Below are 19027 nucleotides of genomic sequence, written 5' to 3'. Positions count from 1 at the left end.
CGAGTTTATGATATTGAGAAGCGGTTCTTCGGCTACAGGTAACAGCTCTTTCAGTAATTTAGTGGGTACAGGATCTAATAAACATGTTGTTGGTTTAGATACAGTGATGAGTTTATTTAGCTCTTCCTGTCCTATAGTTGTAAAGCACTGCAGTTTATCTTTGGGTGCGATGGATGAAACTGTGTTAGACGCTGTAGAATCTACATTCGCTATTGTATTTCCAATGTTATCCATTTTATCAGTGAAGAAATTCATAAAGTCATTACTATTTAACATTGGTGGAATATGTGAATCAGGTGGCGTCTGGTAATTTGTTAATTTAGCCACTGTGCTATATAAAACCTTGGATTGTTTTGGTTATTTTCTATGAGTTTGTGTATATGCTCTGCCCTAGCAGTTTTTAGAGCCTGTCTATAGCTGGACATACTGTTTTTCCATGCAATTCTAAAAACTTCCAAGTAAGTTTTTCTCCATTTGCGTTCAAGACTATGAGTTTCTTTCTTGAGAGAATGAGTATGTTATACCATGGCACAGTACGTTTTTCTCTAGCCTTTTTCAATTTGATGGGGGCAACTGTTTCTAATGTATTAGAGAAAATAGTGCCCATGTTGTCAGTCATTTCGTCTAATTCATGTGTATTTTTGGGAACAAATAGCAGTTGAGATAGATCAGGCAGGTTATTTGCGAATCTTTCTTTGGTGGCTGGAACAATAGTTCTGCCCAGACGGTAAAGCTGAGACATATAGTTAATATCAGTTATACGCAGCATGCACGATACAAGGAAATGGTCTGTAATATCATCACTTTGAGGTACAATATCTATCGATTCCATGAGATATAAAATTAAATCTAGTGAATGATTAAAACGATGAGTTGGCCCGGTGACATTTTGCTTGACTCCAAAAGAGTTTATTAGGTCAGCAAGTCCTAATGTATCATTTGTATTATCAACGTGAATATTAAAATGATTAAAATCATTTCGGGAGTTCAAAGCTTCTTAAAAAAAAAGGATTTTTTCAAAGCATCAAAGCATTTTTTTTTCTCTTCCATTTTATTTGACCCTCTAATTTTAACACTCACTATTCTAATTCTATTCTTTAAAAAATCTAACTACCTTTCTAATCTTTTTGTATTCTTTTTTTCTTTTCATTTATTATGCAATTGTATATGTATGTGTGTGTGTATGTGTAAATACCTCTAACTAGCTTGCTCTATTCTTTTATTTTTAATGCTATCTGTTTTCTTTTTATTTATTATATTATTTAAAATTCCATGCTATGTACTGTGTTAACCTAACTGAGACTTGTTTTAACACTTATATATCATTGCTCTTTTTGTTGTTTTTGATTGCTTCCACTGTCTTCATATGTAAGTCGCTTTGGATAAAAGCGTCTGCTAAATGAATAAATGTAAATGTAAATGTAAAGCGGGTTCGCGAATCATTTGAATCAGTTCGGGAGTTCGTAGAGGGATCACCAATCATTTGAGTCATTTGAATCATTGGGATCACTAATCATTTCGCGAATCATTTGAGTCAGTTTGGGGATCGCGAATCATTTCGCGAATCATTTGAGTCAGATTATGGATCACGAATCATTTGAGTCTGTTCGGGAGTTCGTAGCGGGTTCGCGAATTATTTGAGGCAGTTCGGTAGTTCGTAGCGGCATCGCGAATCATTTGAGTCAGTTTGGGGATCGCGAATCATTTGAGCCTGTTCGGGAGTTCGTAGCGGGTTCGCGAATCATTTGAGTCATTTCGGGAGTTCGTAGCGGGATCGCGAATCATTTGAGTCAGTTTGGGGATCATGAATCATTTGAATCATTGGGATCACAAATCATTTCGCGAATCATTTGAGTCAGTTTGGGGATCGCGAATCATTTCGCGAATCATTTGAGTCAGTTTATGGATCGCGAATCATTTGAGTCTGTTCGGGAGTTCGTAGCGGGACCCCCAACCTATATAGAACCCCACTGAACCCTTTTTTGTAAGAGTGTGTTGTCATAACGTTCACCTTGGAGATTGAAACAATAAAACCCACAGAAGAGGTGGGAGTTCAAAGGAGGAATCTTTATATTACCATATTATTCATATTATCTGCAAGATTAACCACAATCTGATGTGATCCGAAAACCATTGTTGAGCTGCTGCAAGAGCTTTTGAAGAACAGCATCTGTGGTCAAAGAGTTCTCGTGTGTTCTGATTGGTGGATGATGATGATGATGAGTGGATAAAGACTAGAGCAATCAAATAGTGAGAGAGTGATCTGCTCACCTGGTTATGTTGTTACCTACCCAAACTTTCAGAGCATAAGAGTATATTCTATGGCCCTACACCAACCCTACACCTAACCCTAACCCTCACAGGAAACTCATTCTGTATAATTTATAAGCGTTTTGAAAAATGGGGACATGGGTTATGTCCTCATAAGTCACCCTCTCCTTGTAATACCTGTGTCATACCCATGTCATTATACAGAGTTGTGTCCTGATATGTCACAAAAACATGCACACACACACACAGCTGAACCAACAATTAAGTTTTGAAGTCTGACAGTTTTTTAATTCTTCAGTGAGGCTGTTAAATTACTAATATTTGAATAAACAAGTGTTTCCACAGGCTCTGGGATAATTGTAATACAAACACACTCTCAAGCACCAGAGATATTCAAGTAATCTTGTAATCTTGAGTTACCTCTAATTAGACTGGAATAGCAATTTACACAAATAAGGTACAAAGCAGCCTGAAACACTTAACACAATGTTTTTCTTTTTCTTTTCGGCAGGGTTTGTGAAAGGAGGCGCTTCACCTTCATAAAATGATGATCATCATCATCATCATCCTCAGGAGGTCAATTATTTTAAATGAGCTGTTTTATCTTGTGTTTATCTTGTAAACTAAAAGCGATATGTATATATATATATATATATAGACAAATAAAAAAAAACTACTGAAATGCATAATAAACTAAATTAAATTGAAAGCAGAAAATATCTTAAAAAGATTTAAAAAATATTAATAAAACTATAGTATTTCAGTGATCCTAAAATAACACTTCGACATATGAATACAAATATATTTTGAAATATTATTTTGGAGCACTGATGGGAAACAGCTGACATTGTTATAATTTTTTAAATTAAAGTCATTAGAATGATATTAATTTCAATAGTAGATTTACAAGTGTCAAAACTGATATTTTTGCTCTAGTTAAAAGGTCAGGACCTCCGATGTGGGGCATTTTAAGAGCATGAAATGTTTTAATGATCTAACAGGTTAATTTTCTTTGAGATCATCAGTCACCAAAGTAATAATTCTCACACAAAAACGATGCATTTGTGCCACGACGAAAAGTCAAAGTGTAGCATATTTGTGTAAAGTACACAGTTTCCTCCTTTATAACCTGCAGGAAGTGAAACTTTGTGTAAGTGCTGATGCAATAAACACATTCTCAGTCACATGCAAAATTCAAATGTTAAAAACAAAACACATAGTAAATGAAAGTAGTTTAGAATGGCCCAAAAAACTGTTTTCATCAGAGATTTTTATTACATGAACAGTAACATGAGAGATAAAAAAAAACAAGTAGTCATTGTTATTTCACTTTAACCAGCAGTAATGGTTCCTGAAGGCATCAGTCCCAAGCGTCCATATGCATTCAGATATTGTTCCGAATTTGAAACAAATTTATGAATTCTAGCACATGAGATTCTTATTTCCAATTGTTCAGATCTACAAATCAGATTTACACTTCGTCGAGAACACTTAAGAAAAGCAAACGGCGGTTAGGAACAGTAAACGCTGACCAGTGCTGTGACCTGACAGGTTTTGTAAAGCTTAGAGAAGCAAGTCTACCCTGAGAGAAGTTTCTAGAACATGGGCAAGCTTGCCAGACCACCTCTGGCTCTATGTGTTTGGTTAATATAACTGTACACTCTTAATAAATATCATCAGCACGCTAGTGTCAAGGACCTAAGATATATCCCTTTCAGTAAATGTGTAATATTTATATAGATATTTACATATGTTTTAAGATCCGATCCTCAGTACTATTAAGACAAGTGTGCAAGTGTTCTTCTCTAACAACCTCAACGAGACATGAAGGCAAAGACTTGTGGAACACAAATGCAGAAGAATTCACGATTTTCTAAGTGCTGCGTGTATTTTTCTAGTGTGGTACCGAGGAGCTGCAAATATCCAGTACAAAATGAGATACAGTAGGAAAGGAACATCGGTGTTTTCAAATATCATAAATAAAAAAAAACAGCATTTCAGTCGATCAACAGCAGCCAAAAACACACCAAAGAAGAACATCTGGACTGATCGGACACGTCTTTTCAGCAGAGCTTTGACACTTTTTGTGATTTCAGATGCTTCGTGAGAGAGTTGTACAAAACAAACAGGCCGTTCTGTTCGGGGAAACACTGTTTGTTTTGCTTTGGTCATTGTGTTCAAATCTGCTTCTGATTTAGTATTATTCAGTTCAGGACCTGAAACAGACTCTACGCAAGCATGTGAATGCAAGTGTTTCCATCAACGTCATTTACTGAGCAGCATTTGTGCAAACTATCTGTCAGTTTACTCTTCCATGTCAAATATAATCTGGTGTTTCACCATTACATTTTTTTTTTTAGCTAGGTTCATTATTATTATAGTACATTATTATTATTATTCTTAATACAAAAATGACTATTAATTAAAAAAATTAACAAAGCATTTTCTGTTTGCCGTTTCTGTTATAATAAGAGGTGAAAATACTGGAGGAAATATCTTACTTTATATTGCACTGCAAAAATGATTTTCTTACTCCGTATTTTCATCTAGTTTTCAAGTAGAAATAGTCTTGTTTGCTAAAACATTACCATATTTTCCAGACTACAAGTCACACTTTTTTTTCATAGTTTGGCTGGTCCTGCGACTTATAGTCAGGTGCGACTTATTTATCAAAATTAATTTGACATGAACCGAGAGAAATGAACCAAGAGAAAACATTACCGTCTCCAGCCGCCAGAGGGCGCTCTATGCTGCTCATTGCTCCTGTAGTCTACTACTGATCAGTATAGAGCGCCCTCTCGCGGCTGGAGACGGTAATGTTTTCTCTTGGTTCTAAATAAATGCGATTTATAGTCCGAAAAATACGGTAATTAAAATGAAGTGACTTTGAACTTAAAGCAAGGGGGAAAAATAGCTGAACCTGTTTTCCCTTTGAGTTCATTTATTCCATCCGTTTGTAGTATTTCATTGTTTTTCTTGCACCGAGCAGAAACTTAATTGATTTTGATGACTCTTTCTGAAAACGAGACTTAATGTTACGTCATTTTGCATATCAAGTAAATGAATCTTGATTTAAGGATTTTCAGATGTTTGTACTGAATGCACTGAACAAGCATCCACAGAAGCGCTTGCACAGAGTGTGTTTCTGGCCTTCTCCTGCAGTACAAAGAGCACCTGGAAATAAGTATCAAAATCACTAAAATACAGCAAAGTAGGCAAAGTGCTCATGGGATACGAAATAAACAAGTAAAGAACAATAAAACAGATTCTCATCTGATGTCCAATATGTCATATTTCAGCTTTAAGTGCATTTATTTTAAACTCCCTGCTAAAATATGTCTTAATAATTATAAAATGACCTGAACATAAAGTGTGATTCTCCACAGGAACCGTCCTGATGTTGGGAGGAGGCGGCTGGAGGAGGTTTACAGAGACACACGACTCTCATGCAGGAGCAAACACAGACGGAGAGATGGAGGAAGAATGAGAAGACGAGTATGGCATGTTTCTGCCCCCACGAGACCACGACTGCATCACGGAGCAGTTTAAAACATATGCATGCAAACAATTCCCCGTGAAAACCCGTCCCGTCCCACCCCGCCAGTCGGTGCTCCTTGAGGCTTGAATTATATCCAAAGCTTTGGGTCAAAAAGTATGTTTCAGACACTGGAGGTTGCAGGTGTGAGACCAGCTCGTCGAGACAGTGAGGTACATGGGCCATGAGTTACTGAGGATTTGCAATCTGTTTCTTACTCCGTATTTTTGTCTTGTTTTCCATAAAAAAAAAAAAAAAAATCAAAATACATTTATTTGAGCAGCAAAATAACTTAAGATATGACGTCTCTGACACTTACAGAAAAAAATATCAGTCAGCGGGGAAAGAAAAATAAAATTCAAAAAATTTTTTATTACCACACTGACATATTTTCTCTTGTTTTAAGCATAAGCTTTGTTTAATTTTGATGATTTTTTTTTTTATTATAATGTTTTAAAATATTGATTTAAGTATGTTTGTACAGGAAAACAAGACCAAGTTTATGCTTAAAGCAAGAAAAAAATCTGCCAATGTGGTAAGAAAATAAATTTGTCAAATATTAACATCAAAGGCAAAACAAGATCTTATCTCATCGATAAATATTTTTCTTGTTTTAAGCAAAAAATTGCTTTTAATTTTGATGAATGTTTCAAATGAGAAACAAAATGACAAGATATTAAGCCTTGTTTTCTTTAAAAAAAAACATCAAACAAGAAAAATAACATCAATGGGTGTAAGAAAAATTATGTAAAACAAGATTTAATGCAAGATTATTTTTCTTTTTCTAATTATAATTTCTTTCCCGTGTTTTAAGCAAAAAAATCACTTAATTATATCAGAAAACATTTTTGCATCTCAAGTAAATGCATCTTGATTTAAACTGTGCACAAGAGCTCTGGTGTAAAACCTCCAAGTATCCAACCAAAAATAAAATAAAAAAAATGACACGTTCACAAAATCAAAAATGCATCTACCGTCGTACCAACTTTTTTTTAAACATTTCCTTTTCTCTTGTTTTTGCCGTTTTTCTCTTGTTATAGCATCGCTCGAGTATATCACAGGTTACTATCTAGAGAGGAAACAGAGGGTAAATGATGTTCATGCTACATCTTGTTCAGAGAAGGCTATTGCAGACGACTTCTACAACACACACAATCACACGTTGTACGCTTGTATAACAAAAGATCCAAAACATGTCACCAAGAAACTAAATACATATGCAATGTTCACTATTTTAGAGTCTTTTAGGACTATCCCTCGGTCAGAGTGAAGCTGTCGCGCGTCACCTGACTCCGCTGTCCCGTCTTACAGACAAAAGTTGAAAAACTGCTATTCAAAAATTAGCAAATTTGGTCATTGTCTCTCTCTCTCTCGTTTTGTTTTTAAATAAGTAGTGCTTTTTGATGGCTTAAGACAGAGGTCTTTTATTTCATAATCTCACCCAGTGGCAATCTACAAGTCGTCAGTGTGCATTTCATGACACCGCTACGTTAACTCCTCAAAACCAGCTAGTGCTGTGACGCAGAATCCAAAGTGACTTTATTAAAATACCTAAAATGTGTTTATAAAGATCTGACGCTTACGCTCTTCTGTGAATCTCTAGAACTCCCACTCGAGCGTCTCCTCGCGGTTGGCGGCCCGCTCCAGGCGATGGATGATGTTGTTGAGGTTGGCCATCTTCTCGTTGCGTCTCTGAGTGCTTTTGTTGAGTTTGGGGTTGAGCGAGGGCGAGTGGTGGTGGTTTGTGGCCGGCGGGTTGGGCGGTGACGGGGAGATGGGGGCGGAAGAGGACGGGACGGGGGAGACGGACATCATGAGGCCGGGCGAGGACGCGGCGGAGGGCGAGTTGAGTGACACCTCCAGGCTGCCCCGGGACGGTTCGGATGAAGCCTTGAAGCTGACGGGATCCTCGGGCGACTTCTCCAGCTCCTCGTCCTCGTGGCTGTTCCTCTGCGGCTCCTCGTCTTTGACGCCCAGCGAGCGGTGCTGGGGTGTCTCTGGGTCGCTTTTGAGCAGGGCGAACTGGATTGAGAAGCACCTGGCCTGCCGCAGACGGAGCTCCTGGTCTTCATCCGGCTCGCTGGTCTCCTGTTTGACAGTGAACCGGCGCGGGGCGGCGCTCAGAGGGCGGCTGTGCACGGCCGAGGGCTGCTTCCTGTCATCGCGGTCAGATACAGGGCTGTGGGACGTCAGCGGGGAGTAGTTGTTGTGCTCGGCGTCTGTGTCGTTGTCTTGAAGACCCTCCATCAGGACCTCTCGCCGCATACGAGACCTGTTGAGAGGATGATGATGAAACGGAGAGGAAATACATTTACTGTTTTTATTTTTAGCAGAATGGGTGTCACACATGATCAATCAGTGTTGGTATTGCCAACTAAAACCATTTAAAAAAAAATCAGTAATTGAAATAAAATTAAATATAAATACTGACATTCGTATATGAAATAAGTGCAAATGCTGTAATTAATAAAACGGAAATAAAAATGAATTAAAGCTATACAGAAATATTTAAATTTAAAAAAAAAACAGCACATAACAAAATAACTAAAACTAAGGTTCAAAACAAAACTGAAACTATAAAAATAAAAGCTAATCAAAATATGATCAAATACTATAATAGTATGCAAGTAACAGTAAAATCTGATATGCTGTATCTCAGTAGATTGCATCCAGTTATTGTCTTAAAAGTAAAAAATAACTGAAATGCACGTTTAAGTTTAAATAGAAAATTAATATTATAACTATATTGAAATGAAAAAAAAAAATCTAAATTAAATAAGCAAATTAAAAGCATAAAAATAAAAGCTAATGCAAAATATTAATAAATACTGTAGTATATAAATAACAGTAAAATAACACGGGATCTCAATACACTGCATGTGTAATTCAACACAAATTCAGTTATTGTCTGAAAAACACGGCATATAGAATAAATCAGTTTAAGCTGAAATATTTAAATTAATAACACTAAAATAAAACTATACATAAATGTAGAAAATAATACAAAATAAAAACAATTACTAAAACATCCCCTAAAATAAAAAATAAAAATGACAGCAAATTTTAAATATTAATAATATATCAATAACACTAAAATAATCATAGTTCTCAGCAAATCCATCTAATTTATTAGTAAAATGTCTTTTGGACCAATAATAAGGTGTTTTATTGAATGGTATACACAGTGTGGGGGACCAAAGGTATAATTTTAAGAATTGTTTATTTTGGGGATATGTTGGAAAGTTCATGCCACAGTACAGATGTAGATACAGGGCTTTCTCGTCTTTTCTCATCAACTCCTCAGTCGTCCAGCAGGTGGAGCCAAACTCCCATTCAAACTTCAAACACTAACAAGAGCTCAGCCTCAGACACAGTCTTTCCCAGGTAAAAAGCAGAACACACCTGTAGTTGTGGAACCAGTTGATGACGGTGTTGGTTTTGAGGTTGAGTTGTGCGGCCAGCATCTCGATGGTGTGCTGAGAGGGGTACGGCTCCTGCAGATACGCCTTGGTCAGAGCCTCCTTCTCCTCGGCCGCCAGCACCACGCGGGGTTTCTTGGCCTGGCTGAAGGGGCAGAGCTCCAGCGCGGTCAGACCTGGACTGATGCAGTCTGAATGAGCGCCGGGGGAATCGCTGTCTGAGCCGGGACTCAACAGACCGTATCGCCTCTTCAGATACGCTGGACAAAACCCAAGACACACTGTTTAATACTCGCTACAAATTATGATCATCTGCATCTTCACAGCAAGTGGGTCATATGTAATATAATGCCAAAAAGAGTTTCAGATGAAATAAAATATTAAAAATAATAAAATGACAAATGCATATAACATAATATAGAATATATAGAAACGGCGGGTTATAATCCCAAATACTCAAAACTATAAAAGTATATAAATAACACTAAAACTGGATCTCACTACACGGCACGTTTAATTCAGCAAATCCACTGAAAAATAAACACTTTATTAATAAAGTTAGGACAAAAAACGGTCGTATAATGTATAACACAATGAATAAAAATTTTAATTTTAAAATTAATAAAAAAAATAAAATAAAAAAATAATGCAAATAAAAATAATAAAAACTGCTAAAATTAAAAATAAAAATAAAAGCAGTTATAAATATTTCTATATAGCTTTATTTTTTCAGTTTTTGAAATTTTAGTATTTTAAGTAAAGTTTATTTTATTTAATTTTTTATTTTAGTTTAGTAATTCTGATTCAACTTTTTAAGTTATACAGTATTCTAATATTTATATTTCATTTTAAGCTTGATTTACAAAAAAAAAGATTTTTAATAGATCGAACAACATTAGCTTATAAACAGCACTGGATCTGACGATTTGAAATCAAGTTCATTAATAAAATGTCTTAATATTTGGATCTAGAAGCTGAACGGGCTCAGAATCAGTGAAGAGCTGAATCGATGTCTGTTCTCTCACCTTTCTTCTCCAGTTTCTTGACGTCTCGGAGTTTGTCGACGTTGTGCGGGTCGTTGAGCCACAGCTGCATGCGGACGAACGGCTCGCGGCCCTTCAGACTGAGCTTGTGCCACGGCTTCGGTCGGGACAGCAGGTCAGACACTGAACCCTGAGTCAATCCCAGAATGCTCTCTCCAAACAGACGCTGACCTGCATCAACACACACACACACACACACAGTTACCAATCCACCTCCAGTCCTTAGAATCCTACATTCAACATGAATCCGTTCTAACTCTTCATTACAATGAATGGTTTTTGTTTACACTAGTTTTTTATTCATTGATCAAAAGTAACGGTTATAATGTTACCATAGATTTCTAATTAAAATAAAGGATTTCTTCCCACCCTGAACTTTCTATGCATTAAATAATGATGTAAAATGTATTTCCACAAAATATTGCGCAGCACAAAGGTTTTCAACATTGATAATAATCAGAAATGTTTTTTGAGCAGCAGATCAGTATATTTTCATGATTTCTGAAGATCATGTGACACTGAAGACTGGAGGAATGATGCTGAAAATACAGCGGAGCATCACAGAAATAAATTAGATTTAATCAATAGACTACAATAGAAAATGGATATTTAAATTTGTAAAAGTTTTTCACAATATTCCAGTTTTTTGTGTTTCTGATCAAATAAATGCAGCTTTGCTGAAAAGAAGAGATGTATTTAATAAACATTAAAAAAAATCCATATTATTCTAACTTTTGATTGGTAGTGCATATTATTATAGTATTTCTTAATATTTTAAATTAGCATTCATTTTTAGTTTGTTCTAGTCATTCTGTCTTATTCATGTTGTTTTATTCATACAGCTTTAACTGGTGTATATAATACTAGAGTATTTATTGAAATTTTGAACCAGCTTTTCTTTTTCAGTTTTCATTTTAGTTTTAGTAATGTTGTTACAGGATGTTGTCATATTATTTTTTTAATATATATATTTTGTATACACTTTTTATAGCTTTAATTCATTTTTACTTAATGAAGGCAATGTTCCTATAAGTCACTCAACTTCTCAAGGTTATATTTGTCATCTAATGTATATTTTTTATATATATCATTTTAATGACAGAAAATTGAGTGAAGCTAAACTTGAAATTGTTTTGCATTATACTTTCATTTTCATGACCATTAAAAAGAATTATAATTTTAATGACAGAAAACCATTTCTAATAGTTTTAGTTATCACTAACAACATTTGATCAAATAAATGCAGCCTTGGCGTAGCACAAAACCATGTCAGAAATCTTCATTTCACATGGAATAAAATACAGTAAATGAAGCCTAACTTTAACATATTCAGCGTTTTGCCAAATTACCTGAAAATCATTATTTTTTTCTCTCCCTGTAATACAAAATTATAATATAATATATTATTTATTATCATTTTTATTACACATTTTCATATCAACTATTGTAAGATTCTCATTACTTTATTTTTTTAGTGAAATACAGAAACAGTTATTGTATTAAAGCAGTACAGTGAGTGAAGCTCAACTTGAAACTGTTTTGCATAATACTTTCGTTTTCATGACCATTAAAAATAATTATAATTTTAATGACAGAAAACCATTTCTAATAGTTTTAGTTATCACTAATAACATTTGATCAAATAAATGCAGCCTTGGCGTAGCACAAAAGTAACCAAACCTTGTCAAAAATCTTCATTTTAGATAGAAATACTAACATACTAACATTCATACAGTGTAAATATGATACAATAAAAATGTGCAATATCCTTATATTTATTTGTTACCACCTCCATCCATGTACATCCCTGCATCTCACTCCATTTTTTTCCATTATCATCTATAGAACAACTGTTCATACAAGTTATTTATGTTGCAATATTTAGTTTTGTCTGTGTGTTGTTGTCTCTGTGCACTGGAAGCTTACGTCACTAAAACACATTTCTTGTATAAGCATGCATACTAAAGCTCTTTCTGATTTCGTGCTGTGTATGGCGTGCTGCACATCACCTAAGTTGTTGTCGGTCAGCACTTCCTTCACTCTCTTGGTGATGGCGTACGTGTCCAGCTCCGGGGACATGGCCACCAGCTCCTGGATGCCCAGCGGTGTGTGAGGCTGCTGCGGGACCATCATGCCCAGCGAGCTCTTCCCTCCGTGGGGCTCGGTGTGCTGCGGCTGCTGGTTCTCTTTACTGCTCTCCAGGGTCACGCTGGGGTGACCGTCTTCGGGACTCGGAGGAGGGGACGGGGACGAGTGGCTCGTCACGGGGCTCTTATCTGAGAACCAGCCACCAAAGATTAGAATAATTATTAGAGTCAAAACACTTTTTATTATTTAAGTGTTAGAGCATTGCATTAGCAGCGCAAGGTTGTGGGTTCGATTCCCAGGGAACACATGTTAGGTAAAAACTGTTAGCCTGAATGCACTGTATATGCATTCATTTAAAAACACTAAAACTGTGCAATACCAAGTCTATGAAAGGATAACAAAAATATTTCAAATATAAACTAAAATAACTCAATTTTTTTGACTTGTGTTCCAATATAAACATATACACATGCTTGCATAAAAATAAAAAGGAAAGGGTGAGTTTATGCTTAAAACAAGAAAATAATAATAATCTGCCAGTGAGGTAAGACTTAAAATGACGTGTTATTTATAAAACTTGAATTAAGTTTGTTTTTCTTACCCCACTGCCAAATATTTGTTCATGTTTTAAGCATAAACTGTATTAATTTTGATGTTTTTTTTTTTTTTTTTTTAAGAAACCAATAATTAATTACTTAAGTAATTTTGCTTCTCAAGTAAATGTAAATGGATTTAAGAATTTGTATATATTTATTCTTGACAATAAGACACAAATACTAAGGAATATTTTTTTGCAGTGTAGGAAATAAGAAATTGTATTTTGCATACAGTAAATAAAGCCTAACTTTAACATATTCAGCATTTTGCCATCAGAACTATCTTTACAGGAAAATTTGATTTTTTTTTCTCTCATTGTAATACAAAATCATTGTAATTTATACTATAAATGATGTTTTAGAAACAATATTATAACAATTATAATTTATATTAGACATTTTCATTTTTTTTTTTTTACCTGATTGTGTTCAACTATTGTATTTATTTAGCGAAATGCAGAAAAAACTGTTTTTATTAAGCAGTATAATGAGTGAAGCAGAGTTTGAAATTGTTTTGCATTACACTTCATTTTTATGAACATTAAAAAGAATTTCACAATTGTCTTTAATATTACAAAATATTATAATGTATATTATATATTATTAATATAATTACTGTTTATTGTAAGTTATATTACAATGTTCTTTCATTAAAAATGTTTATAATATATATATATATATATATATATATATATATATATATATATATATATATATATATATATATATATATATATATATATATATATATACACAGTACAGACCAAAAGTTTGGAAACATTACTATTTTTAATGTTTTTGAAAGAAGTTTCTTCTGCTCATCAAGCCTGCATTTATTTGATCAAAAATACAGAAAAAAATATGTAATATTGTGATATATTATCACAACTTAAAATAATAGATTTTAAATGTATTATACTTTAAATTATCATTTATTTATGTGATGCAAATCTGAATTTTTAGGATCATTATCACATGATCCTTTAGAAATCATTCTAATATGATGATTCATTATCAAAGTTGGAAACAGTTCTGCTGTAAAAAAAAAAAAAAAAAAAAAAAAAAAAAAAAAAGATGTAAATATATTGTGTAATAAAAGTATACACTACTGGTCAGTAATTTGGGGTCAGTATTTTTTTTTTTTTTTTTTTTATGAAATCAATACTTTTGTTCAGCAAGGATGTGTTAAATTGATTAAAAATGATATAATTGAAGAAAATGTATTATTAGAATATATATTATTATAATTTTTTTTTTATAAATCTTTTTAACCTTTTATTGATCAAATATATTCGACAGCAGAACTGTTTCCAACACTCATAATAAATCAGAATATCAGAATGATTTCTAAATGATCATGTGATCGACTGATGTTACATGTGACACTGAAGGCTGGAGTAATGATGCTGAAAATTCAGCTTTGCATCACAGGAATAATTTATTATTTTTAAAGTATATTCAAATAGAAAACTATTATTTTAAGTTGTAATAATATTTCACAATATTACTGTTTTTTCTGTATTTTTGATCAAATAAATGCAGGCTTGATGAGCAGAAGAAACTTCTTTCAAAAACATTTAAAATAGTAATGTTTCCAAACTTTTGGTCTGTACTGTAACTTACAATAATCAGTAATTATATGAATAATATATAATATACATTATAATATTTTGTAATATTAAAGATATATATTTTTTTTTATGAAAATACAGGAAAAAAGTCACTCAAACGATATAGTTTAAACATTCTATCATGACAAACATTCTGTAATATTTCAACCTAAACTACTTCTGGGAATGACAGAGATGAAGCGGTGTGTAGGATGTGTTGTTAGTGCTGGTGATGATGACTGACCCTGACCCAGACCCTGACCGTGACTGTGACTGTGGCCGGACAGTGAGCTGAGTCCGTGACCGAGCTGGTCCAGAAGCCAGAGCTGCATGCGTATGAACGGCTCCCGGCCCTTCTGAGTGAGCTTACTCCAGGGTTTAGGTCTGGATAACATGTCACTCACGCTGCCCTGAGACAAACCCAGCACCTGCCAGAGACACACAGACATTCAGATGAGTCTCATCAGAAAACCAGATCCTTTTCACTGGCAAATATTCAAGTGACCACTAGATGGCGGAAAAGACAACCCAATAGCTTCTGACACTACTGCTCATAAGCTGGGGATCAGTTAAGTTAAAGAAAGGACACATTCAATTGATCAATAGTGACAGTCAAGACATCTAGAATATTACAAAAGATTTCGGTTTTCAACATTGATAATTATAAACAAAAAAGCAGCAAATCATCATATTAGAATGATCTCTGAAGATCATGTGACACTGAAGACTGAAGAGGAATGATGCTGAAAATACAGCTTTGTATCACAAAAATAATTTATATTTTAAAATATATTACAATAGAAAAGTTATTTTAAAACTGCAATATTACAATATTCCTCAATATTACTGGTTTTCCAGTATTTTTTAAACAAAAAAACAATACAGCCTTGGTAAGTACAAGAGACTTATATTTTGTAATAACAAATAGATTAATCATTCCCAATAAGACAACAAACATCTATTAAGGAAGTAAATATGGCTTGATTTAGTAAAAAAAAAGGCATTAATGTTGAAAATACAGAGAATATAAAAATATTTTTTTTAAAATATTAATAATTAAAAAAACAAATGTTTAAATACAATTATTAGTATATTAATAATACTGATAAAAAATGCACCAAATGGAAAATAATTTGGTGTGTTTGCAAAAAAAAAAAAATATATATATATATATATTCCAGCAAGAATGTGTTTGCACACATAATCATAGAGATATTGAGATATTTTTCACGGACATATTTGAACTTGAGAAATGGTGTGTTCTGACGTCTTTCTGCGGTTGAATCAAGATACCCTTTGATGTTCTTTCATGTTTATTTCCTGCAGTAACTGGCAAAGAGGAGGAGATGATCAGTTCCCGAGATGCTACAGTGATCTGTCACCACACATTATAGACGGTTTCATCGGGCGCACGCGCCTGGACCTAAGTTAACTTCCGGTCTGTGTTGTGTATATCGGTCTGCCCAGAGCCATATAGAGTGAGAGTTGCGACAACTACATTGACTCCAATGGAACGCTTTTTTTACAGCAATGGCGGCTCGTGGAGCCTCTCAATAGTTCCCGGAAGTGGCGGCAAACCGATGCCGCGCCGTAGAAGATGCAGCAGAACAAACCGTTTGCGACGCACTTTTAACAGGTAAGACGTTTAAATAATAAGATTGAATATTATCAGTACATCTTAATAACAATAAATTGCAAATTAAAACCTTCTAGTAGATAATCACTCATTAAATGAGTAGATTTAAGGTTTGTTATCAGATAACTAACAGATTAGGCTAGGATTGGAGCTGCATAAAGTTAGTAACGAACACCCTAATAATTGTAAAATCTGTTCTCATAATTCAGTTTCATCCATCGTGTTTGCAATTAGAAAAAAAGGAGTATAAACATATTTTTTTGCAGGGTGGGGAAAGTTAGCTAACGTTACATAGCCTATTACGTTAGTTCAATATAACGTGTGACAGCGGTGAGTGGAAGTGGTAAAAATGAGGTTATAAAGTTTGTTCCTTATTACACGTATTAAATTACTTAATAATAAAATGCACCCTATTGATATACATTTAGAGTGAATTGAGTTTGCAAAAACATGGGTGGAGTGTTTTTAGTCATTGTGATTCATTTACTATTACCTGTCTATATTATATAATAATACTGTATTATATATTTAGACTTGTTAGTGTATAAAAGTAACATACTGTAACATTCTGTGGGTTCTGGTGGGTGGAGGATTAGTGGTGCCACTGCACTGTTCTGGGATGGAGCATCAGTGAGGATGCAGGTCAGGAGAGCTGAGGGGACCTTTTTTTTTTGATAGCTGAATTTTCATTATTTTTCTTAGTGCTGCCTTTGCATTGTTTGATTTTTTGATTTTTTTTTTTCTTGTCTCTTAAATTTTTTTAATAGACCCTGGTAACTGGCTGATGGTTCACAGGAATGCTGACTGGCTGCTGATTGACTTGCTGCTGGTTGACTGGGCAGTGTCACCTGTCCCTGTCTCTCCTCTCTAGCCATGTCCTTTTTCTTCACTCTCACTTTCCTTTCTCTGAGTGTCCTCGTTCTTTTTTCCTCAACCTTTGAAACTGATAGAGGTAGAATACATGGTTTTGCTAATTTTAAATATTGAAAATATCACATCACTTTACTTCAACTAGTACGAGTTTGTACTTATTATATATGAATCACCTGAAATAACATAGCTGTAATCAGCAGCCATTTCTTGTATGTTCACAGGTCTAGGGGTGCATCGTGGAGCAGGGCCCTCCTCTTTTTGACCACAGGACGATGTACAAAGATTGTGGGAATAGCATCTGGTCTCAGCCTACTCTTGAATTTTTTGGTCATGACAAATTGCATTGCCGCAATTTGTCTGCATACCGACTTCAGTTTAGGTTCAACACACACCTTTTTTTTTGTCTACCCACTTACAGTACATATCACATGGTGGTTAAATGCACAGTTATAGGTAACACTGATGACTCCCTGCAATGTCTCACCATGAGTCTCAGCTCCCTGGGTTTTGCAAGGCTTTGCTTGTTCCTTATTTCTAGTAAAACATTGTCAATGTAAAAAAGTGCAAATAAATGTAAGTATAATTACCTAACAATTTTTTGTTGTTGTAATTTTTATTTGTATTTAGATTGCTCCTGCTGACTTGAGCCAACCATTATTTTCTCCTCTCTATGTCAGCGGGGAAGCCATACATTCGCACACCTTTCTCTGACTGAGTGGAGCATCCCCATGCAGCACAGTAAACCACGGTGGAGACTATGCAAGGACAACATGAAAGAAAGGACACATACAAAATGCTTGTCATGCTATTAAATTTATTAGAAATGTATTCATGAATTGCTGTAAATAGTTAATTGTATAATTACAATTTAAAATAACTGTTTTCTATTTTAAAATGGAATATACTCCTGTGATGCCAACCTGAATTTTCAGCATCATTTTGAATGGCAGTGTACATGTTTATATACGAGCATGCTTAAGTTGTTTTAAACCTGAATATATTGTGTACATGAATAAGTATTGTAAGAATTATACTAGATATAATAGGTATATTATTTATAATACATAATTATATTACTATATGTAATTGTAAGAATTATAAACAGTAAGCTTCATTTTACATTTATTTAACATGCTAATTACTGCTGGTAACAGTTAATTGACCCATAGTGCGGTGCGAGCTGAAAATCACCTGTTACCAGCCTGTCTCTGTACTACCTGAAAGTCATCAATATGACATGAGTTAACATTAGATCAGTGAAAAAATGGACAATATGTAACGTAAAAAGGCAACAGCAACCCGTGTTTATAAAACTTAACGTTAGCCTGAAATACGTTTTTAAAATAACGGTAATTGAACACTAATCCTCAAATATTACCCGATTTGATATTTTAAAAACAACATCGCTGTAACTAATATTACTGTAATAATAACTGTAACTCATGCTACATACATATGTCAGTGTGTTGTATAAACATATAAAATAAATGCATTTATTGACTCCTTATTACCAGAAATCGCAGTTCTGTCACTCTACTCTATCAGTTTGAATGGCCGCCAACGCACTTCCTGGAACTATTTGAAGTCTACACGAATCACGTGACAACCAAACATTTCGAACTTCCGTTGTCGCAACTCTCTCTCTATATGGCTCTGGGTCTGCCTAGGTGCCTTCTACAAACGCAGTTAAAGTCAAGGTTATGAGACTGAAGTTGGGTTCGGGTGTGTTTCCCATACATTTATTTATTTGTGGAGACTCACCACGATTTTAAAGCTGATCGATTTTCAAAAAGGCTTCGTTGAATAAACATGATTAACGTTACGTACTACACATTTAATAATAATAATTCCTAACATTTATATGTTTAAATATCAAAGCAAGGCACAGGTGTTTTTATATCACTATTTCTGAAGGAAGACTTGCATGTTATATGCCGGATAACGCAGCGTTTGTGA

General features: G+C 34.4%; 1 protein-coding gene and 1 long non-coding RNA gene across 5 annotated transcripts in view; one reads left to right on the top strand and one right to left on the bottom strand.

Annotated features, from left to right (window-relative positions):
* Positions 1–3521: 3521 nt before the first annotated feature.
* The window catches only part of LOC128019021 (homeobox protein cut-like 2), a 146915-nt gene continuing 131409 nt past the window's right edge, over positions 3522–19027 (bottom strand). The window contains exons 18-23 of one of the 2 annotated variants that reach the window (XM_052604960.1): positions 14807–14990; positions 12278–12544; positions 10251–10439; positions 9209–9485; positions 7390–8078; positions 3522–6871 (exon numbers count right to left, since the gene is read on the bottom strand). In XM_052604960.1, coding sequence (XP_052460920.1) covers positions 7406–8078; positions 9209–9485; positions 10251–10439; positions 12278–12544; positions 14807–14990 — 1590 coding nt within the window. In that variant the 3' untranslated portion in view covers positions 3522–6871; positions 7390–7405. Of the gene's footprint in view, positions 8079–9208; positions 9486–10250; positions 10440–12277; positions 12545–14806; positions 14991–19027 lie in introns of both variants that reach the window. The other variant, XM_052604961.1, reaches the window with a different exon arrangement.
* Positions 16064–17990, top strand: LOC128019023 (uncharacterized). 3 transcript variants are annotated; one of them, XR_008185040.1, is made up of 3 exons: positions 16111–16840; positions 16966–17150; positions 17293–17990. It is a non-coding gene; the product is annotated as an uncharacterized LOC128019023 (long non-coding RNA). The 3 variants fall into 3 exon arrangements; XR_008185041.1 differs by having other exon boundaries at positions 16064–16198; positions 16966–17990; XR_008185039.1 differs by having other exon boundaries at positions 16094–16840; positions 16966–17990.

The sequence above is a fragment of the Carassius gibelio genome, chromosome A8 (genome assembly GCF_023724105.1).
Source record: "Carassius gibelio isolate Cgi1373 ecotype wild population from Czech Republic chromosome A8, carGib1.2-hapl.c, whole genome shotgun sequence".
NCBI classification, from domain to species: domain Eukaryota; kingdom Metazoa; phylum Chordata; class Actinopteri; order Cypriniformes; family Cyprinidae; genus Carassius; species Carassius gibelio.
This window is presented reverse-complemented; position numbering and strand designations above follow the sequence as displayed.